The following is a 27348-nucleotide window of genomic DNA, read 5'->3' as shown; positions in this document are numbered from 1 at the left end:
ACCATTTCTCATACTGGTGTGGGTGGTGACCTGAGGTTCAGGCACCAGAGAACCAGCACTGCAATATTATTATTGCAGAAAGGATGAGCTGGCTTCACCTGAATTCTCAACTCTCAGACATTTCGTATGGCTCCAGCTGAGCAGAAACATTTTCTGCAAAGGTCTCTGTTGTCACTGCCTTTTGTACAATGAAATTCAAATACTCTTAAGTTGGTGTCTGGAAAAGACACTGGTTTTTATGATGAAAACCAGAATTTGTGCACGCTGAATGTGCAAGTCAGCTCTTTGAAACTGTGAATGCCAACAGTCTTCAGGTGGCTGTGATCCTTAAGTTTGACTACTGGCCACTGGACAGGGGAATGCACATTCCAGTGGGATTTATCCAGGTGGCCCGTGATCCTTTCCTGATCTTGGGGTGAAACAGTTGATTCCAGCTATAAAAGGTTGCAACAGATCTAAGTGTCCAACCCAAGAGATGGATCAGAGCTCTGGCCCTGCAAACCCTCCAGTGGGATGGGAAACAACCGACAGATAATTCTACTTAAAACATTTTGTTTGCACTTAAAATACAGGCAAAGCTTTTTCAGGTGTTTCTGGGATGGTTCACCCACCATCCACTGAGGATACTGGAAGAGGAAGGAAATGTGGATGCAACGGGGTCCCCCTCAGCCACCAAACACCCACCTGAGTAACCAGTGATGTCCATAGCTTTGAGATTCCTGCATTTAATGACTGTTAAGGTGAGGCGACCTGCAGTTGGCAAATAACAAAGGGAAAACATGATCTCGCCCAGGTCCACGCTTTCCTTCAATAAAACAGAGAACACATTTTATTGGAAACGTGCAGAACCAGCCAGGTGCCTCCTCCTCCACCGCAGCACTTCCTCTGCTCTGCCATTTGGAGTGAAGGACACTTCATGGTGGTGATTCCAGTGCACCCCAATACTATTTGGCTAAAAAATGAATGCAGAGAACAGGAAAAATGTGTTACAGCTTCACATCTAAGTTAAGGACAATCTCCCTCTGCCTCAGCGGATTTTGTGCTTCCCATTGCAGCCTCCCAGCTATGCACAGCTAATGCACAGCTGATGCACTCCTGCTCCCCTGCTCACACAGAGGAGATGGGATATCTCACACCAAATCAATGCAGTAAGGAAATCAAACTAGTATCAAGTTTTGTTTGAATGTACAGTACATGTCTCTAGTGCCTGGTTCCTCCAGGAATGTGGCGAACACAGTGAGGTGACAGAAAGATGAGCTCCTGACCCTCAGTGGTGCCGTGTTCTCTGGTTGTGCACTGCAACAAACTCCTCAGAAACTTCCTACTACAGCCAGTGCCATCAGTGCACAACACCACAGACTGGTTTGGGTTGGAAGAGACCTCAAATATAATCAAGTTCCAACCCCCTGCCATGGGCAGGGATGAATTCAGTGATAGAGGTTTATGACTGTGATGGTGCCCAACATTTCTGCATGAAATGAAAACATCTTTGAGTAACACACTGGTTTTCTCTGAAGCTGAGCATGAGTTTTTGGGCAGTTACCATCTGAGATGTCAAAGCTTTAAACCAGAAGACAACCATGAAGGGCCCATTGAGCTTTTAGTTTGTGACATGTTTACATTTGGACCACCAAGCCCTCTGAGATGGGTTCAAGGTGCTGGCACAGTGTGAGGCTGTGTGAGTATAAATTGGGAATTAACCAGCAGATGGCACTCAGAAATGTTTGGTACTTTTGGATTACACAGAGGCCAATGCAATTTAATCTTTTAGTGCCCCATCAAATAACTTTTATCCGTGGCTCTTAGCACTTCTTGTACCTGCAGCTTCATCGACTACACCTCCTAAAAGCCCTTTCCATCATTGCCTTGCCATTGGGAATTCAGGGAAAAATAAACAAACCAAATGTCTTATTTAAACTAGAAAGCATCATTATCTGAAGTCAGCAGAAAAGATTTCCAAACACCTTCTAAAAATGGATTTAAAAAAAAAAAATCTTATTTTCTACATACAGATCCCACATCTGTAGAGCAAACAACCCATTTATTTTTGGAAACAGTGTGTTTGATTCCTTTCAATGTGATATAATGATCTGCTGAAAAGAAATTGTAGCTGTTAGGAGTAGAGTGATGGAACTAGAAAGACAAGTAAATGCACTTAAAGCTTTGCTAAGTGTTAGGGGAATAGATCTTGTTGATGGATGAGGGTTTTGCCAAATTATTTCCTGCTCATTCTCAGGTAAGGCAAAGTTTAAATCTTTATTCCACTTAGACGTGCAGAATACTAATGAATATTATATAAAATCTTGATTGGGTCCATTCTTTCATGCATTCTTTGTTCTTAGTTAGTTTGGGAGGGATGAGGTCAGGAGACCTTGGACAAGATGTCAGAAGAGAGCAGCCCCGTGTGAGATGGTGACAGCACCCTCTGGACACCATCTCATCTTCTATTCCTCTCCTTGCACTGAGAGGACCCGTTCAGGGTATAAAATGAACATAAATTGTTCCTTGACCTCATTGTATCAGGTCAAGAGATTTTTCTTTGCAACCATAAATACAAGAGAGCAAAGCGTGTCCTGTGGGTGCATTATTTTCTTGCAGATTATAGACCTTGGGACATTTCCAAAATTCCTATCAGTACCTTTTAGGAAATAATGGAAGCTCTGAATCAATAAACTTGAAACCAAAAATGTTTCCCTGATTCACAAGCTGTACAGTCATTAATTAAGTAGCTGAGTGCTGGCTATTTGACCAGATCAGTGCTTGAGTGTGTCCCTACCCTCTTACCCACACCATTGATCTCATGCATTATAAGGCACCCAGAGCTTTCTTGGGGTTTTATGCAAACTGTATTTACCCTTCTCAATTTTGATTAAGCAGAAATGTCCTTGGGTGTGCTACAGCTGGCTGAGATGTTCCAGGAGCAACACATTCCTTAAGAATGGCACAGAGAGGACGAGGGGATGGAAACCAATGTGGTGCTGGATGTGTGGCAGCTCTGCCAGGCTGCTGCACAGCACATCTTGGGCATGGGGTTGGCTCTGCTCCCCTCACACCTTCTCTGGAGGCTTTTCCCTCAATAACCCTTCTGCTGGCACATCTCCACCTGCTTTTGTGGGGTTTTCCCCCATTAAATGAGATTATTTAGCCAGGAAAACATCCTCTATTGCTTGCAGAAGCAACAGGCAGATTCCTCCAGGAGGCATCAGCACATCTGGTGCACTTTGCTCCCCTTCCAGCAGCCCCTCTCTGGGTGAATGGATGTGCCTGGTGCCTGCTTGCCTCACTGCCAGCATTTCTGCTTTCATTACCATCCATCAATCATAACATCCATGGCTGTTTGCAGGTTGGAAGCCAAGAGCTGTGAGCACCCTGCTAACTAAAACTATTGCTTTCCTCATGGTTGATCCTGTGCCTCCTTCCCACAGCACTTCCAGGCAAGGCGCTCAAAAGGCAGCACAGAGCAGCTCCCAGCACGCTCCAGCACTGCCCCAGGGTGCCTGGCAGGCACCAGATCCATCCCTGTGTCCTCAGGCTGGCAGAGCCAAAGCTCTCCGTGCCCTCCTAGGAGAGCTCCAGCCCCAGAGCCACCTTCCAGGGTGACGTGCTGCGTGCACACCGTGTCCCCTGAGTGCCCTGGGACCGTGTCCCCTTGGGCACAGCAGCACAGGACACGGGGCTGTGCACACCTGCTGGACTTCACAGAGCTTTCTGAAAGTTCTGAGCACTCTGCAGCAGAGCAAGCACTGATGGAAATCACCAAGGGGTACAGCTGGTGGGGAACACGGTGCTGAGAGAAAAGCTGAGAGTTACAAAGCAAATGTCTTCTGGCACTGCTGGCCACAATATATATTTATGTTTGACAGTTCCCTCCTCAGCACAGAAAGCAGGAGAGCAAAGGTATGAGATGAGCTACGAGGGAAGCTGCAGGACAGATTTTTGCAAGTTGTGGCATTCTGCCAGTCACGGGGAAAGATGTGACAGGGCCCACGCTTCCAGCCACAGGGGTGGGGATGTCTCATCTTTCAGTTTCAGAAATAACAATGTGAAATGACAATGGTGATGGCTGATTTGGTGTCCAGCTGCAGAGCAGTTCAATTGTTCATTCGCCCTGAGGACCAGCCAGATCCTCCTGGGAGGGCAGAGGAGGAGCAGACAGCTATTATGGAGAGGTTAATGTCATTGCTCTGCACTCAGCGATCAATGTGAGCACTTGGCTTCTCCTGCCAGCCCTGTGGAACACGGAAGGGGCTGGGACTTTTCCTCTCTGAGGCTTGGCTTTCCTTCCAGGGCAAATTCAAAAGAACTACTAAAAGACCCAAATCCAACTCTGGAAGGGTCGCCAGCAGCACGTCCAACACCTCTCAGCACCAACGGGCTGCTACTGGCCCCGCAGAGCTCTTTCTTACTGGGATCATGTGCACGTGGCAGAGAACTGTGCCATGGCTGCAGGTCCCTGGGGCTAACAGGAGGCAAGGGAGTCAGGAAGGATTTACCCCTGGGGAGAATCCCCACGCCACCCAGCAGATACTCACCGTCGTGGCGTACTGAATGTCCCTCCAGATGGAAGTCTCCCGGGAGAGGTCTGAGTCCTCGAACAGGTTCTCCAAGATAACCTCTCCTATCATGTCGTGCCTGGAGAACCTGTCAAAGTCAAAGACGCTCAGGTGGAGCTTCCTGCTCGCCAGCTCCTCGTGGGGCACGGGGAAGTGGAAGGACTCGTCGAAGGTGGGGTTCAGGGTCTTCCTGTGGACTCGCGTCTGAAACTTGCGCTTGCGGTCGGGCAGGAGGTAGATCTTCACGTAGGGATCCGAGCTGCCGCAGAAGTCTTTGGCTGGCAAGTCAAAAGCCCTGAGAATTCGGACAGTCAGCGTCTCGTTCTCGTAGTCGTACTTGAGAGTGAAGTTGATTTTCCCACAGGTTTTCTCTGCCTCCTTCTTGGGGTCCTCGGTGTCCACAGTCTTTTGTTTGTAGAGCTCGGGCTTGATGCGGCCGATGCTGGTCGGCTGCTCGGCCACGGCCGGCGGCTCCAGGCCGTAGTCCATGCTGGACACGTGCATCTGCCGGGGGAGGTGCCTCTTGAAGGAGATGTGCCTGCAGGAGGAAGACACAAACAGCTCTGTGGGTTTCCAAGCACATTGCTCTCCTTTTTCTCCCCCGGACTCAGAAAGCAAGAGAGCACAGAATGAGTTCAACAGGTGCTCCTGACCTCTGCACAGAAACCGTGTATGTTATGGACGTGAACAGAGGGGAACACCTCCAAAAACCTTCAAGGAACCAATCCAGCAAATTTCTTAAATTCCAGAGTATTTGCCACAAGCTGTGCTTTCTCACCTGTGGCACGAGTCACAGCCCACAGCTGAACAGATGGGCCCCAACAACTCCTTACCCAAATCACAGACAGCACCACATGGAGACTTTCCCCACCCTCAGTCCTTACACTTCCAAGATACTGGCACTAAGCACTCTCAGGCAAAAAAATCCCTTTTTTTTTTTTTTGCTTTTTCTTTTTGTGAGACAACCACGACCAGTTCAGAAGGTGAGGCTTTACTCGTAGAACCACAGCATGGTTTGGGTTCAGAGGGTTTTAAAGCTCATCTCACTGCATCCCCTGCCACAGGCAGGGACACCTTCCCCTAGGTCAGCTTGCTTCCAGCCCTGTCCAGCCTGGCTTTGCTGGGTATTGCTGCTTCCAGACTTTTCCAAGAGACTCATCAGAAACTGATAGATAATTGTTGACAGGAAGGGAGGCACAGCCTCGTCGGGAAGCGTCTCTTGCCTTGAGCTCTCCTCCAGCACAAGCTGTGTGTAAGCAGAGCTTTATCTGAACAAAGCATAAAAGCTTTCTGTGGACTCAGGGCATTATTCCAGATTATCTGGTGTTTACAAGAGCAGTTTATAGAGTTATTTAACCAAACTAAGAACTCTACAGCCAGAACATTAGCTTTCAGTGATATGTGGTGCTTGGGGACCTTGGCAGGTTCCTCAGAGGTATTTTGGATGGGGTTAGGCTGGGTTGTGAATCAGAGGAACCTGCCAAGGAGAAAGTGGGTTTGAAACCTGCCCACGTACAGCCAAGTCACACTTTGTTTGTCCTAATTCAGACAGGCTGAGGGTTTTTTCCTCCTCTGTTGGAAAGGAGTAATAAAAGCAGAAGGAGCGTGTGCATGCAGAGAGGGAATCAGCTGTCCAAAAGCAGTGAGGATAAATAAAAGAGTGTGGCTCAGAAATTCAGGTGGCACCGTGCTGGTTTAACTCAGCTCCTTCAAACAGGGAGCTGCCATTGGTGCCTCACTAATCCTGCAAAAGTGCAGCCAATTTTCTGAGCAGTGCCTGATTTCCCTGTCACACTCCTGTGCACATCCCAGGCACGGCCAGTGAGGCAAACAGAAGTTCTGGGGCACAGCCAGGACCCTGTGATCCCTCTTTCCTGTCCCCGTTTCACCGCCTTCTGTGTCAAGGAGAGATGCTGCATTTCACAGGATCACAGAATGGTTTGTGTTGGAAAGGAACCTTAAAGTTCACCTCATTCCACCCCCTGACATGGACTGGGACACCTTCCACTATCCCAGGTTGCTCCAGCCTGGCCTTGGACACTTCCTGGGATGGGGCAGCCACAGCTGCTCTGGGCACCCTGTGCCAGGGCCTCACCCCACTCCGAGTAAAGAACCCCTTTCTAACATCTAATCTAAATCTCTCCTCTGTATCCATGCTGAGAAGGTGTCCCGAGGTTCACACAGCCTTTCCCTGACTTCCTGAGGAGGATGCTGATGTCTCTGTCCCCATCTGAGCACAAGCACCGAGCGCAGCTGGTTCTGGGCTTGTGCAGTGAGCGATCCATCAATTGTGCTGATCTAATTGTTTCTGCCAGGAGCCACAACAGCAAGAGAGAGCCAAAAGGTCTAATTCTGTCTGACAGGGTACATCATTGATACTTCAGCCTGCCTCTCACGTTAGAACAAAATTAAAGTGGCCAAAGCATGCGGGTGACTTGACACAATGAGGTCAAGTCGCAGTAACAGGGCCTGAATCCCGGATTTTTTTAAAGGGCCATGGTAAACCAGTCTTAACACATTCATTGGTGGATGGCCAAGCTTTGGACAGTAATCTGGTGTGTAGGTGCTCTCTGCAGTCTCCCCGATGGTATCTGAGTCTCAGGCTCCATCCAACAATCCTCCCACCTCTCCAGCTGCTCACAGAGCTTTGCCCCTGCTGAGCACCCCATTCCTGCTGAGCACCTCATCCCCACCCAGCAGAATCATGGAATCATGGAATATCCTGAGCTGAAGGGGACCCACAAGGACCATCCAGTCCAGCTCCTGACCCTGCACAGACACCCCAACAATCCCACCCTGAGCATCCCTGAGAATGGTGTCCAAACGCTCCTGGAGCTCTGGCAGCCTTGGGGCTGTGCCCATTCCCTGGGGAGCCTGGGCAGTGCCCAGCACCCTCTGGGGGAAGAACCTTTCCCTGATCTCCAACCTAAACCTTCCCTGTGGCCCAGCTCCAGCTGCTCCCTCAGGTTCTGTCACTGTCACAGAGAGCAGAGCTCGGAGCTGCCCCTCGGGAGGAGCTGCAGCCCCCAGTGAGCTCCAACCTCAGGCTCCTCCAGGCTGAGCATCCCATCCCAGCCCTCACCTGGTGGAAGACGCCGGCTCCGTGGTTTGCCTCTGGATCCGCGTGCGCCGCATGATGTGATCCTTCATGGACATCTGGACCTCTGCAGGGATGTCTGGGGAGGTGTGGCTGATCTTCACAGCTGCCTCCAGAAAGCTGATGGCCCCCGTGTCCTTGAGCTTGTCTGCCATGCTGTCCTTGTCTCCTGCCTCGCTCCGCAGCACGGCCAGGTGGGAGGAAAGGGCCTTGTTCCTCCAGGGAACCCAGCACAGCTTCCAAAAGAGAAACACAAACACTGCCACCAGGGCCAGGCCACACACAATAACTATCACTGCAAGGAGGCTGACGGAGAGCTCTGAGGGAGAGAAGGACAGTGACAGGGAGGGATGGGAAAGAAGAAAAGAAAAGACAGATGGTGAGAAAATCATAAGCAAAAGGGAGAAATGGTCCAAACTGACTTAAATCACAACTAATGGAGAATTCTTAGCAGGTTCTTCAAGCCAGAGCCAAGCCCAAGTGAGCAGCCCCTGACAGGCTCGGGACACACCTGCAGAGAAATGGGTGTCTCCATATGGGCAGAGCTGTGAAGTTTTACACCCTGGTGCTTAAACTGGCTATAAAATACCATCCTTGGTTTGTTCTGCGGCATCAGCAAACTGCTGAGTCTGAAATCAAGAAGATCTGTACAATTCCATGACAGAAACAAGCTCGGGTGCTGTACCACAGAAAGTGCCTTTCTGCTTCATGTCACAGCTGCTCAGGCACAGTAATGAAAAAAATCCATCTACCAGGATCCTGGAAGTGGATTGTTGTTGTACTATCAGCCCCCACATCTTGTCCAGATGTGCCCATAGGGAATAAAAAGTAAATAGCAGCACCAAGGAAAAAATAATCACAAGCTGCTGATGCAGAGAAACCAAACATAGCAGGAGTTTGTACAGAAAGTACTACACAGTCCTCCTCAGTCTGAGCAGCACTTGAGCTGCGTGTGTGCTCTGATGCCCTGAGACACTTTTACCTCATGTGTTGTGTATTTCAGTCTTTTTTTCTGGAGAGGAAAGAGCTTCTGTATGTGTGGCTGACGAATCAGGAAAATGGAAGAGATATATATACATGTCTGTGTGTATAAATATACATATATATATATATATATACATACTTCATCTAGGCTGTGAAATGATTCACAGCACTGCACAAAGAGAAACCATTGGCTATTTTTGCTTCCTTTCCTACAGTGTATTAATTCCCAGATTGCCATCCAGACCAAAACTCCGAGAGCTCAGGATCCCAAGGAATACCAGTCCCTGATGGTGGAGCCGGGTTTTGTTCTGGAGGTAAGTCTGCAGTGTCAGGACTATGGACAATTCCATCATGGGTTGCTTTGAGCTCATGGACAATTCCTTGATTGCTTTGTTATTTGTAGTACCCAGTAAAGCCACACTCCTTAAATTACCCAAGTGCAGGACAGGACAGACAAGCAAAAAACCACCAAACACCCCAAAAGTTCATATGGAATAAGCATTACCTCTTACCCATGCTATCTATATCTATTCTTGGACCATAAATGAATTCTCTACCCGAGCCCCAAGGAACAGAGTGGGTGCCCAGTGCATTTCTGAGCTGGGAACTCCCCTCTGTGCTCCATCCCAGCTGCTCTGAAAGTGATTCCCGATGTGCTTTACCTTAAACAGGAGCCATAAAACACCTTCTGTTCCCTTTGATCATATAGTTTAGTTTTATAAAGCTGTGATAAGACATTTAATTATAGAATCACAAGATGGTTTGGGTTGGATGGAACCTTGAAAATCATCTCATCCCACCTCCTGCCATGGGCAGCGACAGCTTCCACTAGACCAGGTTGGTCAGACCCCCATCTAACCTTGCCTTGATGTTAAGGCTGAGAAAAATCTGTGAAGTATGAGGAAAGACTAAGTTTTTATCTTGAATAAAGAGCTGAATTTAAAAATTACTGAAAAAAACCCCCACAACCACAACAAAACAACAAACCCCCCACCCACCATTGGTGAACCACGACAGCAAAGTGGTCAGGAGCACATTTGTACCATCAGCTTTTGCTCGGGTCTCTCTGGGAATGCAGCAGCCACTGCAAATTTGGGATTCTCACACCAGCTCCTGTAAGTGAAATCTCCAGGCAGCATCAGACACAAAATGTGGCATCCACACCCGAAGAAGCCAGCCCTGCACAGTGCCTGGGAAGCCATCTGCTGTTCCTCACATCCTGGAGGAAAGGCATTGCTTTCCCACAAAATTACTGAGCCCAGCAAATCCAGCAGGAGCTCCAGGCAAAGCTCCCTGGCTGCCCACGGGTTTTTTGACTTGAAGGGAAAGGCTGGAAGGTGCAGATGGGAAGGATAAACATCACCCAGAGGTTTTTGCAACTTCTCTTTCCCTTCCCAGCCTCCTGTGCAGATCATTTATCTTCTGTTGTAGCTCCGAGGTGGAAACACAGATCGCTGCTGGGGTGAATAAACAGATCCCATCTTATTCAATAATAAATAAGGTTGTACCAGTCAGCAGCAGAGCTTCCTTAGAGATTTGCCTAAATGTATTCTCACCAAAGCTGAGAGCACAGAGGTTCCACTTCCCTATACTTTGAGTTAAATCTTGGAATTGTGCCCAGGAAACTCAGTGTCAAACATTCATAAGAAAACTCAAGAACCTGGACTTTTTTTGCAAACACCTCTGTGTTGGTACAAAGGAAATCATTGCAATGCAAAATCTCTCACCGCTGGGAATTGCTGCATGACAAAGACTTTTTAAAAGATATTTCCACCCATTCCAAGGAGTTTTATAGGCTGCATGGCTCTGCCAGCACACCAGGCTCATTAATGGAAACCATCAGAAATAATCTATTATCCTTTCAGAAAACCTGTTGCCAGCTTGAGAAAGATCCTGGCTCCTGTCATTCCTTGCAGGGCTGGCATTCATAATGTATCTGACAGGACTCACAGATACTTTTATGCATGACCTCCTACTCCTTCCTCTGACAGCTGACACAAAGCACTAGTGGAAGGGATCAGGATTTTACAGACAGTTTTTAAGCATCTGCCTGCTTAGAATATTGGGTTGTTTGAAGATGACATTGAATTCTCCAAGACTTCTTCATGACTTATTAAACTTAAATATCAATTGGACAGAGTTGACCTTCATTGATTTAATGAGCTTTCTCTTATGAATTTGAAAATACCATTTACTTTCTAAAAAATACCTGGTATTGAAAATGCTGTGCTTTAAATGTCCTTTAACTTACAAGAAACTGTAAAAACAAGATAATTCCTCATCTAACAGAAAATGCCCCGGGGCCAGAGGCTGCTTTGGTATTCCTGGCATGGGTGGAGGTAAGGCCAGTTCCCCCAAAAGGACACCTCAGCCCAGGGGAAGAATGAGTTCTTTGGTTGGTATTATCCCCCTTTTGCAAGGTTTGGATCCAAGGTGAGGGGAAAAGAGGGAAAAGAGGGAAAAGAGGGAAAAGAAAAGAGGGAAAAGAGGGAAAAGAGGAGTGTGCCAGCATCCAGCAGTGAGGAAGGGCTCTGTCTAACGCAGGAACAGCTCAGATCCCGACTGCTCCCAGAGAAATGTCCCACCCGGGGAAAAACACGACAGGAGCTGTGTTTCTATTCTATTCTATTCCCCTCTAAAACATTAACAGTTATTTGTCACTTCGTTATAGGAGAGTGGTGTGGTACAAGTGCAGAGCAGCTCCAGCCATTCCTCACCCCGGTCCTGCCAAACTCAGCGCTGCTCCCTCATCCTCGCCCAGCTCCCACAGGAGACACGGGAGAAACTGGAAAATCGGTCTTATTACAACTTGTAATTGAAAAGATAAAGCTGAAAAGAAGGAGGTTGCAAACACAAATTAACACGGCTGTTTTCCAGCCTGGCTCCCCTCGGGAGTGAGCGCTGCTTCCCAGGGGAACCCTCGGCTGGAAAATGCTTTTGGCTGCAGGGCAGCAGTGAGCTCCCGCCTGAGTAACGAGGAAGGAGGGGAGAACAAGGATCAGGGAAAATATGGACATGGACACTGACAGGATCCACCCCTGGAAGTGCTCAAAGCCAGGCCAAGACCTTGAGCAACCTGGTCTAGTGGGAGGTGTCCCTTCCCATGGCAGGGGTTTGGGTCCATTCCAACCCCTCAACATTCCGTGATTCTGTGATTCTATGATCTACCTGCTCGAGCTGATATGTTAAGGGTAAGCCACCGAGCTTATATATTTATTATATACTTATTTTATAACCCCTTTGTTACCAAAACACCACAGAAAGGACCTGAAGCCAACAGCGATGGGGACACCAAGAGCACAAACGAGACTGGATGCTCTCCAAACCGACCCCATTTCTCCTTTGACTTGACTTCTTGGTTTGTGTTTTTACTGTTTTTTTAACACCCAAACCCCTTGCTATTAAACCTCACCAAAAAGCTCAAAACTGCAACATCTCCAGGGTCACTACTTCCTACTCCCTTTAATAAAAGACAAACGGCCCAGGGCAGGACAGAGTGGGGCAGTTTAAAACTGTAAAGCTAAACTGAGGAAGGGACAAACATTCCTTGGCTGGTCCAGCCCTTCCCACCACGGTATCCACGAACTTGAAGAGCAGCTCTTCAGCACAGCCCCCCCTTTTTGTTTCATCCTGGATGGGAGCTAACGAAGAGATACAGTCAAACTGCCTTTCAGCTTGATGTCCCTGCTGACTTCCTAATGCCCAAACTGAGTTACCAAAGGGGATAATTAGCAAAGTCCAACCAGAAAACGATTAATAATATGACAAAGTCATGATTAGAGCAGTCTATTAACTGCAAGACAATAGTGGTCTAATTGTGGCAACATCGACTTTTACTGCTGTGAAGTGGCTTGCACTGTCATTAAAGAGATTCATGGATAACTCCGAGTTTAATGTGAAGAGTTGTATTTAATATCCCAAAGATGTAATTTAGCTTTCCTTCCACCCACTCCCCACAGAGAAAACAAAACATGTTTGATGGCTCTCTCAGCACTCCAGCAGCCATTAGTCATTCCAGCTACCTGTTGCTTTTAAACAAAGTTGGACTGGCACGAGTGGAAGTTCAAGAGGCTGGAAATACTCAGTGAGGTGTAGTGTGGGACAAGGGTGATGCCACCAGCCCCCAGGACCTGGCTGTCCCCTTCCTCTCTTGCCACCTGTGAGGGCACAGACATTTCCTCAGGCCCTGGAGCCCCTGACCAAGGCAGTGGGGACACTCCGACCCCACCTTCTGCCACCACAGCTTGCTTGGTCCCACAGCTCCATGCTCAGGCACAGACCCAGACACAGCCACCAGCCTGCCCCTGCCAAGAGCCCAGCGTCATCCTCCCTGTGAGAGGTTCTTCCTCCTCAGCTCTTTGGTGGTTCGTGGAAAATCTGGGCATCAGGGAGAGCTTGAGCTGCTTTGCTCCCTGCTGGGATCCCTTCAGCTGTAAAAGCCACTCCTGGCTATTCTGAGCTACAGCTTGGAGCATGGAACATCCTCCCACAGCACAAGCTCCTGGAAGGGCAGCTCCAGGAGGTGGCAGAGCCCAGAGCAGGGTGTGATGGTGATCACCTCACTCACACTGGCTGTGGACTGGTTCCCCAGTGTCACACACCAAGCTCACACCACCCCAGCAGATACTTCCAGGCTTCTATGTCCATTTTCTGCTACATTTTTCTCTTGCAGGAGTGTTTGTGAGAATATATTGCCCTGTTTCTGTAGGGCTTTGCAGGGAGCACACACTCAAATGATGGATTACTACAAGAGGTGTTGCTGGAGGAGAGCAGGCAGCTCTGGGGCTACAACAGACCACGTGAGGCACCCACCAACTGCTGATCTCATTTTGTCTCTATTGAGAAGCATCAGCAATGTGAGCCTGATTAGCTGAGGGCTGGAAATTGGGCACGGGGAGCTGTGGTGGATTTTGGAGGGCAGGGGGGAGCACAGGGCAGCAGCTGCAGAGGAGGAGGAGGGTTCCATTAAACCCCAACTACAGAGATATTTATTTAGCAAAGCTGCTCGGCTTTGGAGGAAGGAACAGGGACTGGATGGAACAGAAATCAAATATTAGAACCCCACATCAGCATCCAGCAGCACCACAGAGACAAGAGGGAATGTTCCCTTCGGGGACACAGCAAAGAGCAAAACCTGAGGGCCACCACGGAGGGCAGCAGCAAACAGAGCCCTTTGCCACAGGGATTCTGGAAAGGAAGCTAGCTGGCTTATAAATCCAGGGATGCTGCTCTGGGTGAGAGGTGAGCTGCAGTGCAGCACCGTGCAGACCTCAGCCAGATCCTTAGTCCTCTCCAAGCCTGCCACAGCCTTGGGAATGGTAGCAGAGCAAATGATACAGATCAGACTGTCCCTGTCACCCTACCCAGCCCCAGTTCCTGCAGCAGCAGGCTCTGTGTTTCCAGAGCTCACAGTGTGTGGGCACTTGGGGGCTGCACAGGGCATGGCAGTGACAGCGAAGCACTGCACGCCACTCTCTGATTGCCCCTCTTTGCTGGGCTTGTGTCCAGTGTGCCAGTCCCCTGCTGATGGCTTTATTGTCACATTTCAGGCCCCCTCGCTGCCATTTGGCTGTCATTTGAAACTTCATCAAGTTCTTGATTTGCTGATGGTGCTCTCCAGGCAGGCAAGAGCTACAGGAATATGCCCTGAAATATTCCTGAGCTAGACGAGTCATTAGGAGCTGTCACTTCAAAGTCTGGCTGCCGTCAATTCGCTTCTCCCAGGCAGCCTGGCAGCGCAGGAGCTGCTGCTCGAACACAGCACAGAGGTGGGTCCTGGCGAGGGGGAAATATTTCATCAGCCTCTCAGCAGATGTTAAAGGGCCAGCTCAGGGCACAATTCTGGGTGGGGCAGAGCTCCCGCTGCCCCTCAGACGTTATCTCATGCTGCGGGAGGTGATAAGGGCTGCAGAGCCCTCCCGCAGCAGCACTTCTGACCCCATCGATCACCCGCAGGTCCGGGGGTCACACACTTGGTTTTTTTAGACCCTCACAGCTTCTCCTGTCCAGGGAGTGATCCCAGCACCAGGAGCAGGTGTCACCCATGGACACCCTGCTCAGAGCAGCCGGAGCTGGGCTGCTGGTCAGGCTCCCTCAGGGGACAGGGGCCATCGCCCAGCCCAGGGCAGCGCTGCACCCCGAGAGTTTGGGGAGAGGGAGATGAAGTCACAGAAGTACTTGGCACCATGACCCATCCAGAAAGAAGGAGAATAATGGAATTATAGAATATCCTGAGCTGGAAGGGACCCATAGGCATCAGCCAGTCCAACCCCTGGCCCTGCACAGACACCCCAACAATCCCACCCTGGGCATCCCTGGCAGCGCTGTCCAAACGCTCCTGGAGCTCTGGCAGCCTTCGGGGCCGTGCCCATTCCCTGGGGAGCCTGGGCAGTGCCCAGCACCCTCTGGGGGAAGAACCTTTCCCTAATCTCCAGCCTGACCTTGCCCTGGCACAGCTCCAGCCCTTCCCTGGATCCTGTCCCTGCTCACAAACCAGGTTGTTTTTCTCTTGGTAATGAAAGTAAAAAACCACTGATTGCTCCTCTCAGCTGGCCAGGGCTGCAAAATGGTGTGAAATACCCACGGAGACCCTGAAAGACCCCCCCACTTCGTGCACACTCCCAGCACCACAGGACAGGTTTCTCTAGGTGAAGACAGCCAGCCCCAGCTGCTCTGGACATCCCAAGCCTTGTTCTCTTTTTCCATATCAACCACAAGTAATTTCACAAAGGACAGCACAGGGAATTTGGATTGAAAACAGGTTCTCACAGTTTGCTGAGCACTTTCACACTCAGCTCATTGCACAGAGCTCAGTGGCAAATGTCCCTCTCAAAGCAGAAGGGTGGGAATGCTCAGGAGGAGGATGTTCTGAGAGGAGACATCCAGAGAATCGTGGAATCATGGAATGGTTTGGGTTGGAAAGGACTTTAAAGCTCATCTCCTTCCACCTCCTGCCATGGGCAGGGACAGCTTCCACTATCCCAGGTTGCTCCAAGCCCCATCCAGCCACAGAGTCTCTCTGGAAGCTAAAATGAGATTTATCCTGTTCCTGTGCTTCCCCAGTTCTCAGACTCTGAGTCCTGTGCTATCAGCTCCCACCGGCTTCCTCCTGCCAGCACAGGCTCCCCAGGAACCCTGACAGAGCCTCCTTGTCTCCTGCACACACGCAGCCAGGAAAAGGATCCTGGGAAGGTCAGGAAAGGAATGCTCCAACTGCCGGTGCCAAAGTTTCAGTCAGACAGCAAAAAACTTCTTAAAAATTAATTTGCTGCTACCACAGGGTTCCTGCCATGCAAGAGCTTATCAGAATGCAAACTATAAGCTTCAAAGGGGAGGATGAATCAGAAGCTATTTTGAGAGTAATTATATAAGACTATAAAACTCAAACCATCTCATTATTGCACGTTAAGGATGGAGACAACCCTTCATAGGGAGACCTCGCAGGGACCCAGTGTTTCAGTGGCTGATCTATGGCCCAGGAGCAAACAGCAACCTCATCCCTCACATCCAGGCAAAACTTGCTTCACTGAGCACCACCAGTGCTCACCACTTGCTGTATTTCTTGTGGGGGTGTGGTTCGATAGCTGGGAAATGCACTGCAACACGAGACACGGACAACTTCATCCAAAGTTTTGGTCCTTTAACTGTTGCATAATTTACAATCATGGAATATCCTGAATTGGAGGGACTCACAAGGATCAGCCAGTCCAACCCCTGGCCCTGCACAGACACCCCAACAACCCCACCCTGGGCATCCCTGGCAGCGCTGTCCAAATGCTCCTGGAGCTCTGGCAGCCCTGGGGCCGTGCCCATTCCCTGGGGAGCCTGGGCAGTGCCCAGCACCCTCTGGGGGAAGAACCTTTCCCAGTATCCAACCTAAAGTCCCCTGGCACAGCTCCAGCTGCTCCCTTGGGTGCTGTCAGTGGGCACAGAGAGCAGAGATTTCGCTGAGAATTTGCTGTCCTGGAAAGCAGCTCTCAGCTCGTTAGCGCCAATACTTGCAAATTCCCCAATTTTATAAACTCCAAGTTATAATTAAGGAGAAAATACTTAAACCATGAGTCTGCACATGTAATAAAGTTCTATTAATCCCCATGAATATAACATCCCCAGCCACAGCCTCAAGGCTTTCCCATGTCATGCTGGAGCCTGCGGCACCTCACGGCTGTGAGAGGATGAGACCTTGGGACACCCCCGAGCTGTCACCTGCATCATGCCCTACCTGCAAGGAGCAGAGAGAGTTGTTTTTATTCCTGCCTACATATCCAGGCTGCAGCTGAAGCTCCTGCTGTGTCTTGGCCCGGAGGAGGCAGCACAGAGGTGTGGGCGATGCTGTCCCCGTCCTCTCTGCACCCCATGCCCAGTCCCTGCGTGGGGACTGCCACAGCTCATGGCCTGACAGAGCTGATTAAACAAGTGCATTACACAGAGAAGAGACACTGTCAAACCCTTTGCCACCTGGTGTTCTTCAGTTCATGGTTTGGTCCTTCTTTCACCCAGGGAACAGACGGCAAGTGCTCTCAGACATTGGAGGGGGAGCTGCTCCAGCCCCCAGGGGAGTTTAAAAAACCAGAGGGAAATCTGAACAGAGTAATTCAGAGGGACACATGAAAGGTGATGTTCAAGTGTAGAGTCAGCCATGAGGCACTCATGTCCCTATGTGTATATATATCCAAAAAAAGGGAAAAAATCAACACTTACAAATCACAGAATCATTAAGGTTGGAAAATGCCTCTAAGATCATCAAATCCAACCAAATGGAAGTGCACAATACACCAAAGAAAGGGATGTGAGGTAAGATGAGAGTTTGGTGGCCTGGAGCTTGGGCTTTTCTCACTGAAATAGAATGGAGAAAGAGTTAATTTCCCCAAAAGAACACAAAAGATCCTGAAGAGCTGAGGAGCCCTGCGTGGCTCTCGGGGCAGGAGGAACCTCCAGCGTAGCAGCCAGAACACAGCAATGAAACCCCACAGTGCCTGGATCTCTGTGGGCTGCAACACCAAATCCCAGTGTCCAATGTCCCAGATGCCCACTCGGACCTTGACTCTGCCCATGGACAGCCCTCAGCCCATCCTCAGCTCCATCTCCCCAGATGGACCTGGAGACAAAACTCCCCTCTCCCACCAACCCCCACAAACCCCTCTGGGTGACTGTGGGCTTCACACAGTGCTGAGAGACATCAGGGACAAGAACTGATCCTCAGTAAAGTGGCTGGGCTGGAGGAGCCCCATCACAGGTTCCTGAAGACAAAAAATGTTGGTATTCAGCCATTATTGACCAATTTGGGCTCTCCCTCCAGGCTGCATCCAAGGCAGATTTGTCACTGAAACTTCTGCTGGCATGTGCAACCCAAAGGGGAGCTTTGTGCTGTCAGAAACACAGCATTTCTGTTATCAAAAGTGACAAAAAAAGAGAAAAAAAAACTTTTTCAAGCCGAAGGAAACATTCCCCAGTGCTTTATGTCACTTTGTGACTTAATCAGCTGCTCTCTAGAGCATTATAAATGTGATAGGAAGAGTTGTCATTGCTTTCTGCCTAACTGATGACAAGCTAATGAACTATTATAAGCCACAGTGAATGCAATTATGGCACAGGGCTGTGTGCTAATCCCATGACATTTTATCACAATATGCTGTAGCAACATCTGTAAACAACTCAGTGGTGCTGAACACACACAGCGACCAGGGCTGGGGTTAAATCCCTGCTGAGCATCCTCATGCCCCCGGGATATGGCCCTGCACAGACAGCACCTGAGCTGAGCCCTGTGTGCCAGGGGAGCCTGGCTGAGGCTGTTCAACATGGGGGGAAGCCCTTTATCCAGACCTGGGGCTGAGCAGAGCCAGGCAGAAGAAACCACGGAAATCCAGACACTTCTGGGAGGCAGAAATCCAACTGCGTTTCAGGATGCAAAGCAAACGGAACAAGTAAAAGCTTTTCACCATCTCTCTGCCTCCCTTGAGCAACCAAAAACCCTGGAACTTAAAATTTCCTTTCAAAATCTTGATCAAAGCCATGTCTACTGTGAGACACCAGCAAGGCTGGGCTCAGCAGTGCCTCTGTGCCCAGACTCTCCACCCTGGAGCTGCCACCTCGCTCCCCCTCACTTCCTACACTGGGATTCAATTGTGGGGAAAGGCTTCCCTGTGTCTCCCTCTCAGACTCCATTTTGGGTCAAAAAACCACTAAAATCAGGCTGCCTTGAAAAGATCTCAAGGTAAAGCTTGACAGGGAGTAGAGCTGGGGTCTCTCCCCATCCCAGTGCTGGAAGCCTCCCGTCCTGGGCTGCAGGCTCCACAAGAGGACACAGTTTGGGGACCCCAAAAAGCTCAGTCAGGAAGACCCCAAGCATGGGACAAGGCAGCCCTGAAAAGCTTCCCAGAGGCTTTCCTGAGTGCCCCCTGCCCAGGACACGGAGCCCCTCCAGCACAAGGCGCTCCTTGAGCTCACGAGACATTCTGGGTGAGTTTAGTGCCTGGACCTGCCCCATGGGAAACCCAAAACTGGAGATGCAGGATTCTTCCAGAACTGCCCTGGCTCCAGGTGCTGCACAGGCCTGGTGATTCCCAGCCTGGTGCCCTCGAGCTGCCAGCTGGAGCCACCTAGACCCAAAACATCCACACAAACCCACATCAGTCCCTCTTTCTCTGTCCCTCTCAACTTGTCACGCTGAAAACAGCAGCACACAGCAGGCAGAGCAGCACTGGCGGATCCAGAGCTGGATTCAGATGGAGCAGCCGGGAAGGACTCACCTGCCTGGAGCCCACGGCTGGTACAGGCACCCTGCACCCAAATGCAGAGGTTTGGAACAGAGCATTTCTTTGTTCAAGCTGCCCTGAGTGAGGAGGGAACTTCCTCCCCAAGGCTCTGCTGCTGCCAGCAGCTGCTGCTGCTGCTTCCATTAGCTTGGAACAAAGACAGGGCTCTTTAACCCCTCCAATGTGCTGCTGTGCAGCAGTGGTGTGTGCAGGCTGTGCCTCATCCCACACACTGATTAAATGGATTCTGAGATGCCCTTTTCCAGTGGCTCCTACCACTCCATACCCTGCAGTTCATGATTCTTTCAGCATGAGCATTTTGACCAGAGCCCAGATTCAGAGCTGGGATCAAACTCTGAGTAAACGCTCACCATCATGCAGGAGATGAAGCGCTGCGTCTGGAGAGAGAAACTGAGGAGGTGTCACCTCACACTGTGCCACACAACTGTATTCATTTCTTTGCAGCAGCTACAAACGCCCAGAAAATCAGAGTATTACAACACCAGGGGCTAGAATTCCTGGGCAATTATTATTCCAAATGGTTCAGGGCCGTGTGCCTCAAGGATAGTTTGGAGAGGGCTGGTGTGAAGGGAGCTCCTGGCATGCTGCCTTCAGGCTTCGCTGCACAGTTTGCTGTGATGTTGTCAAACATGAACCTGCTACAGCACAACAAACTGAACTAAACAGAGAGACACCCTCAGCCAGCAGCTGCGGCGCCGCTGCACGCGAGGCTCCCCGCAGGAGAACTTTCCTAGGCAGGGAAAATGTACAGTTAATAGACAATCACTCCAAAAAAATCCCCTCCCCGACCCTCCAGGATGCCATTTTGCAAGGTACAAATATAATTAAAGACAATATATGGCAGAGGGACTTATTGCATCTCTCCCCATCGACTGCCAGCGCGATTGCTGTCAGGGAGTCCGCTGGATGGAAACACTCGCAGACAAGATCCCTGATTTTCCAACATGCAGATGGGAAGGGAAAATATATACTGTCATCTTTGATAAAGAAACAGCAAATATTAAGGGCAGAAAAGGCTGCCTAACCAAGATGAGAAGGAAACCAAGGGTCCTGAGAAAGAATATTTGATTGTACCTGGAAATGTGAGCAGTGAGAAGAAACAGTTATGATAAACAAGGATAATTGAGGTTATAGGTAAATAAAACAATTGTATCAGACACAACTCCCCGTTCTGGGTCCGGTTTATCCCTGCACAATGAGCACACACATGGGAGATGATCCAGCTGCCAGGAGCACACGGCGAGTGCAGCAACTCCAGCACAGCCAGGATGCCGAGCAACAAACACCTGCAAACACAGGAACACCAACCACCTTCCCAGAGTCATCCCACAGAACAGTGGGGAAGGTCGGGGCCAGGCCGTGCCCTGGTTTGAACCAGCTCCCAGCACACGCTGGGTCTCAGTGCAACGCCGGGAGAATACTGAGAGCCGGGAGAATGTTTCAACAGCAAAGGCATTTTGAGGAAGCAAAATGCTTTTTAAGGATGAGCGGCTCCATATTATGGGGAAAAAAAAAAAAAAAAAGGTGAAGAATTATTAAAGTAACTTCAGAAATGTGGACTTACCAGAGCGGTGGCAGCTCCTCAGCGCGGTCCCTGGTCGCTGCCCTCCTCCTGCTCGCGCATCAATTAACACCGGCAGCGATCCCGCTGCTGTTTCTATGGAGTTGGGAATGCTGATCCCTGACTATGCATGAGGCTACTGCAGCTGCATCGGAACAGGCTCCCGAGTCCGCACGAATCCACAAACACGAGCAGCCTCCCTGCTCTGCCTCGGGAATGAATCAAGCAGCAGCAATTAGGCGGCTGCAAAGCTGCGCCTATGCAGAGAGGTTGGTACTCACAGGGCTCCCCAACACGCACACTCCACACAGCTCCAGAGGGGCTTTTTATTTACCAGGACCATCTCAGAGCATAGCCAGAGGCAGCTGGAGAGCCACAGATCCGCACACAATGCATGAGCAGAGACACGTCTGTAGACAGGCGATTTAATCCGTTTTCCCTCGATTTACTCTGCAGGTTTCAACCTTATTTCAATACAGTTTAACAAACCTTCCTCTGGCAGCAAGGTTTGAACCTGATACCTCCAGCATCTGAGCCTGGTTTAGTTAGGCTAAAGAGCAAATCTGCTGCACGTAGCTCTGGCTGGCTCTTCCCTGGGAGGAAAGGCAAGATCCATTTTGCAAGTGCATTACTCTGTGATAAAAAAGATACTTGCCCCAAGGAGCTGCTCCTCACATGCCTGCCTGGCCTCTGGAAACTCAAGCTTCAGTGATTAATATTAGCTTTGCCTGGGTGGCTTGGAGCATCTTTACTGTTATATTGACTTAAAATACACTTGAATGGCGATTCAGAAAAGTGTGTTGTTATGCCTGGTGAGTAAATTCAAGACATGCCCATATTTCACAGGTAGTGGCTGAAGGCATCCCATAACCATGAATGGGGGTGTCATCAGTTCTCCCATTAATCAAACTTATCTATCAGGGGATAGGGTTTTTTCCCAGAAAATACTCCAGAAGCAATTCCTCAATAAAAAAATGATCTTTCTGCACCAACAGTCCTGCGATGAAAAATCCGTTATTGCCCAGAAATTCCCCCCTTTTTCTGCCCTTAGCAAGAACACTTCTGTGCTTGGTTTAGCATTTTCATAGTCTTTGCCAAGTGTCAGGAGGGTGTTCAGTGCTGTACAAGCTGTGCTGCCTGCACCAGGACCTTCAAAAACAGCAAGTTCACACAAGGGGCAAAACACTAAATGTGCTCTGAATTATGGAGGGTTGGAACACAGGACACCATGTGCTGGGGAACACAGATATCATAAGGTCTCTCTGACTCTGTGTCTTCCCCAGCTGCCCTGTTCCTGCCTCTCACTCCAGCTTTTTCCTCCTGCAGCAGGAAAGCACAGGAGTGTTTTGCTGGGGTGGATCAGTGCATGGAGGGAGGGTTTGAGGAGGGTTCTCACCATGCTGAGATCAACAGGGACTGCTGGGGACAACCTGCAGCCCCTCTGCACGTCCCCCACTGCCTCCTGCCCTGGTTCCACTGGGCAGCAAAGCTTTGTACAAATGGATCACTAAGGCAAAAACCCCCCAATTTAGGTTATTTAAAGAAAGTCGCAGCACAGCAGTGCTGAAGGTAGAAATCAAACCCAGAGGTTTGCTCCTGGATGTGCTTTGATCCCAGGATAAATTCCTTCCTGTACGCAGGCACCGTCCTTTAAATCATCATCACAAGACGCTGGCTCCAGTCACAGAATCACGGAATCCCAGACTGGTTTGGGTGGGAAGGAGCTTAAAGATCATCCAGTTCCACCCCTGCCATGGGCAGGGACACCTCCCACTGTCCCAGGCTGCTCCCAGCCCCATCCAGCCTGGCCTTGGGCACTGCCAGGGATCCAGGGGCAGCCACAGCTGCTCTGGGCACCCTGTGCCAGGGCCTCCCCACCCTCAGAGGGAAGAATCCCTTCCCAATATCCCATCTAAACCTATTTTCTTTAGTAACACTCATGAGCTCTGCAGGATCATTTCAGAATGAGTCCAGCTTCCCCTTTCCCCCACATGATCTCCTGGGACTGTCTGGCAGCCTCTGCAAACCCGCAGGGAGCAGGACCCGGCTCAGGGGAGCACTGAGTGAGTCAGCAGCACAGCTCAGCCCGAAGGAAGAGCAGCCTGACCAGTGCCCAGCTCAACCCGTGCTGGTGAGCGCTGCGCAGGGCACGGCACAGTCCTGGAATCCAGGGATGCAGGGATGCTGCAGCTGAGCTTCCCGCAGCCAGGACCATGGCTCCATCCCCCCAGAGCAGCTCTGGGCAGGAGCAGCAGGGAGAGATTGCTCAGGGGAGCTCGGAGCAGGCTGTGGGGAACCACAGGATCAGAGAACATCCTGAGCTGGGAGGGACCCACCAGGATCACTGAAGCCCAGTTCCTGGCCCTGCACGGCACCACTCCAAGCACCGTTTCCCAAAGACCCTGGAGCCTGTTGCAGCTCCACTCCCACGGGCAGAGGGGCTGGGAAGGGGGACAGATCACTATCCCCATGGTCCTGTGGGGTCCTGACTCCCCTGCTCCACAGCCAAGGACTTTGCCCTTCAGTACAGCTGGGCCACAAACTCCCTCAGCTACATCCAAGAGCTCCCACTGCTCCTCCAGGGCCCAGAAGGGACGAGCCCATCCTCTTAAAGGACATCACCTGTGGTAAATGCTGTCCCCACAGCACAGGCAGTGTCACTGCCCACAGCTCACACCCGTGCACGGGTGACACTCCCAGCATCCCTGCACGACAGCTGAGGCCTGGCAGGGAAGAGAGCGATCAGATGGAGGGAGCTACGGGGGAGGACTGGAGATAGGCACAACAAAAGGATGCTGCAGCTCGCTCCATCTCGGGGCCCCCAGCCAAGAGATCAGTTCTATTCCTGGCACCGCCACGGGCCCAACTGCAGGGAGAGCTCCCCCTCTCATCCCCACTGATGCAGCGGCACCGAAACCTTCCCCAGCCAAACTCCTCATTTTTCTGACAGGTTTGGCTGCCGGGCGAGGCGCCGGCAGCGCCTGCAATCCTCCTTTGTTGGGTGTACACAGGAGAAATGCTGCAGCTCGATTGCTCTTGTTGGCTGTGAGGAGGAGATTCAGCTATTACATAACCAGAGAGCAGAGGTGCATCCACTTCATCCACAGCAGCCCTTTCAGCCGCTCAGTCCAGAAGGGTTTTAAAAAAATATAGACCACCGCATCAAAACTTACTCTTATATAAACTATTCAGTAACATTTTTACATTCACAGGTTTTTTCCACTCCTGGATGCAGTTCAAGAAGGCTGATGATACCTGGCTCGTTTCCTTGCCACTCCACACATTCTTTGAGGATACTGCTCCCCATCCACGCATGAAACAGCAGAAAAAACCAAACTGCCCCTGTGCTGAGCTGTGCAGGAGCAGCCTGGCTCCAGCTTTGGCAGCACTTCCTTCAACCTCAACTTCAGCAGGACACTCCACAAGCCAGGCTGATCCAGCCAGTAGTTAATAGATTTATCCAGGAGGCAACAAACTCCCCGAGAAGCTGGAGACTCCACATGATGATGACAAATAAGGCCAGTTTGACTCCAACAAATTTGGCGTGTGGCTGCTGAGGCTGTGCTGCCCACACGGGGACACTCCAGCAGGAGCCAGGGCTCCTCTGCCCTGCTTCTGACACGGCACCTGCCTGCTGCCATCTGCTCATCTTCACACAGCCCCACCTTCCCTCTGCTTGCCTTGGTGAGGACGGGCTGGCTGCGTCTGAACACGGGACTGCAGGCGGCCGAGAGCAAATCTGCTCAACATGAGACTTCAGGATAAAATGGACAAAGCATCAGTGCAGATAATTAGATAAACATCCAGCACTGATGGGAAAAGCATCATGCCTCTGGAGCTGTGTTAGTTAACACTTGATGCAAACAGAATTTTTTCCCCTTGCTGGAGCAGCTTTACAGCCAGAGACTGAGAAATATTCGTACATGTCGGGCCCAAACTGTGTCCTCAGTGCTGTCTAGACATAAAAATGGGCCCAGCCGTGCGGAGCAGAGACAGCAGCCCTGGCTGTTTGTGCAGCCAGCCCGGCACAGCTCGCCCGCGGCACCGAGGCTGACACTCAAACCACAGCTCAGAGCACAAAACATTTGTGATGCTAAGGGCAGATGATGATGATGATGTGATCCCGACCTGAACACGAGGTCCTGGACAGGCTGCACAAACAAATGCAGATCTGTCACATCAGGGTGGACAGAACAAGAGCAGTGCAGAGGATTTCTGCTGCAGAGTCAGGAAAACGTTAATTTTGGTGCAAGGTAAAGAGTTCCGAAGTGATGCAATAAGTTTGCAAGCTGTTTGCTCTACTTGCAATAGAGAAAACTGCTGCAGGGGGTGTGATGTGTAAGGACACAACCAGCCGTGGTAAGAGGCCTCCAGAACAGGCAGGTATAAAACAAATTCATTTTAAGAAGAGAATTAAGTTACAGGCAAAGGGGGATGTGACAGGAAGGTGTTTGGCTGGATGTATCAGCAAAGCAGTGCTGGAAGCTCCACTGCAAACCAAGGGCTGGCAGAATCCTGGTGCCCTGTGCCCTGGGTGCCAGCTGCACCCCAGCACGAGATCCTGGCAGAGAGAGGCAGGAGAAAGAGAGGGAAGGTGACACAGAAAGCCTTGGACAGGGATTGATGGGCAGCTGTGCTGCACAGGGGCTCTGCACAATGTGCTCAGCAGAGGAGAAAAGTTTGTGAAAACTCGAGCTGTAAAAAGCGCTGTGGAATCCATTGGGTTTACAGATCACTGCCTACAGGACCCTTGGAAGAAGCCGCCTATGAAAATGTTGGAATACACAAGCAACTTACAACAGGCTACCAATAATTCTAAAAACTATGAGATCTGGGGTTTTGCTCCTCAGCACACGAGCCTGGGGTTCCAACTGTCCCTGCCAATGTCTTCTGAAGTGACAGCAGGAGACCTCTCTGGAGCGAGCAGCTGTGAGAACAAGTGTAGGGAAAATGCCCCGTTTTGCAACACGGAGCTGCCCCTTTGCTCCTGGAGCAGAATTCCTGCTCCTGACTCATCCCTGACACACCAGAGCCCCTCCCTGGCTCTACAACCTGACCGGGACAACTCAAGCACTTCTTAGGGAAAGTAAAACACACACATGAAAGCACAGCAAGATCCCTTCGTGGTGAGCAGAAATCCATGCAATCCCTGTGGGTCCCTCCATTTCTCAAACCAGGATAGCACCAATCAGTTCCTGCCACCCCAGTTGCTTAAGGAGGCTCTTCACTGCTTTTTGTTGGTTTGGTTTTTGTTTTACACAGGACAGGAGTCTGTGTTTTTGAAAAAGGAACTTTCCCAGGAACTTTAGCTCATGAAGCAGCCTGGAACATCCCAGCTGTCCCCCCACGCAGCCATCTCCTTCCACATCAACAGGTGAGGCAGGACTTGCACCCAAAACTTCACCATGGAACACGTGGAAAGGGAAGGGACCCCCCAGAGGGGTGCCAGGACCAACCCCTGGGTCTAACTCGGGGGTCCCAAACATTTTCCTCCCCCTGTAGGGGCTGGATGTCCCTCCTGCTTTCCATGACCACCCTTCAGCAGATGGGAGCAGGGGCCGTACCTGGCTCGGAGATAATCAGGCTCTGGTCAGAAGGCAGCAGGAGGAATTCCCTGCAGGTGTCCAGGTCCAGGCTGGGCAGGCTTTTCTTCTGGCACAGCTCGGTGAGGATGCTGATGGCCCTGCGACAGCGGCCGTCCTCCCTGGGACCGCTCATCGCCCTCTCCGCATCCTCCGCTCCCGCTGCTCTCTAGGAAACTCAGACTAGGAGCAGAGGGTGGGCTTGGGGCTCATCACAGGAGCAGCTTCACTCCAGTTCCACCCTCTGGCATGGCAGCACCTGCCGGGACACCCGGAGCTGCCCCACGGCCGCTGCTCAGAGCCGGAGTGTCCAGCCCCCGGCGCTCCCGGTGCCTCATTGCCTCTGAGATCACAGCTCTGTTTACTGCCAAGGCTGCTCCAGACAAAGAACCTCCTACCAAACTCAGTTTCGTGCCCTCCACACGAGACGTATTAAAGCTGCAGCCCAGATAATTCCTTTTAACCCTTTCACTGCTGCCCTCCCTCCAGGTGAGGAGTTCCAGGTCCCAACCCTGGATTTTGCAAATAAAATGAGTGATGAAACCTCCTGGCTGAGGACAGCACATCAGCAGAGAGGAGGAACCAGAGTGCTCCCACAAACACTGCACGAACTACTTACAACTGCCAAAGGCAGCATAAGAGAAGCTGCAGGCTTTATTGATTTGTTTGTGCTGGTCCTAACACACCAGGCTGCAGATGGCAACAGAGATTGAGAGCACCATTCTAGTTCATAATTAGATTTTTTCTTTTACTTTCCGCCGTATTTTTTTATTCCTTTTGCAATTTAGCAGGCAGG

General features: G+C 50.6%; 1 protein-coding gene across 2 annotated transcripts in view; it reads right to left on the bottom strand.

The window, feature by feature from the left end:
- The window catches only part of SYT6 (synaptotagmin 6), a 35797-nt gene extending 8903 nt beyond the window's left edge, over nucleotides 1-26894 (bottom strand). For both annotated transcript variants that reach the window (XM_068995950.1, XM_068995951.1), the window contains exons 1-4: nucleotides 26535-26894; nucleotides 7636-7969; nucleotides 4533-5091; nucleotides 685-805 (exon numbers count right to left, since the gene is read on the bottom strand). In XM_068995950.1, coding sequence (XP_068852051.1) covers nucleotides 685-805; nucleotides 4533-5091; nucleotides 7636-7969; nucleotides 26535-26688 — 1168 coding nt within the window. In that variant the 5' untranslated portion in view covers nucleotides 26689-26894. The remainder of the gene's footprint in view (nucleotides 1-684; nucleotides 806-4532; nucleotides 5092-7635; nucleotides 7970-26534) is intronic.
- Between the last annotated feature and the right edge of the window lie 454 nt (nucleotides 26895-27348).

Source organism: Aphelocoma coerulescens, chromosome 26 (genome assembly GCF_041296385.1).
Source record: "Aphelocoma coerulescens isolate FSJ_1873_10779 chromosome 26, UR_Acoe_1.0, whole genome shotgun sequence".
NCBI lineage: Eukaryota > Metazoa > Chordata > Aves > Passeriformes > Corvidae > Aphelocoma > Aphelocoma coerulescens.
Note: the sequence above shows the minus strand (reverse complement) of the source record. Positions and strands in the feature narration are given on the sequence as shown.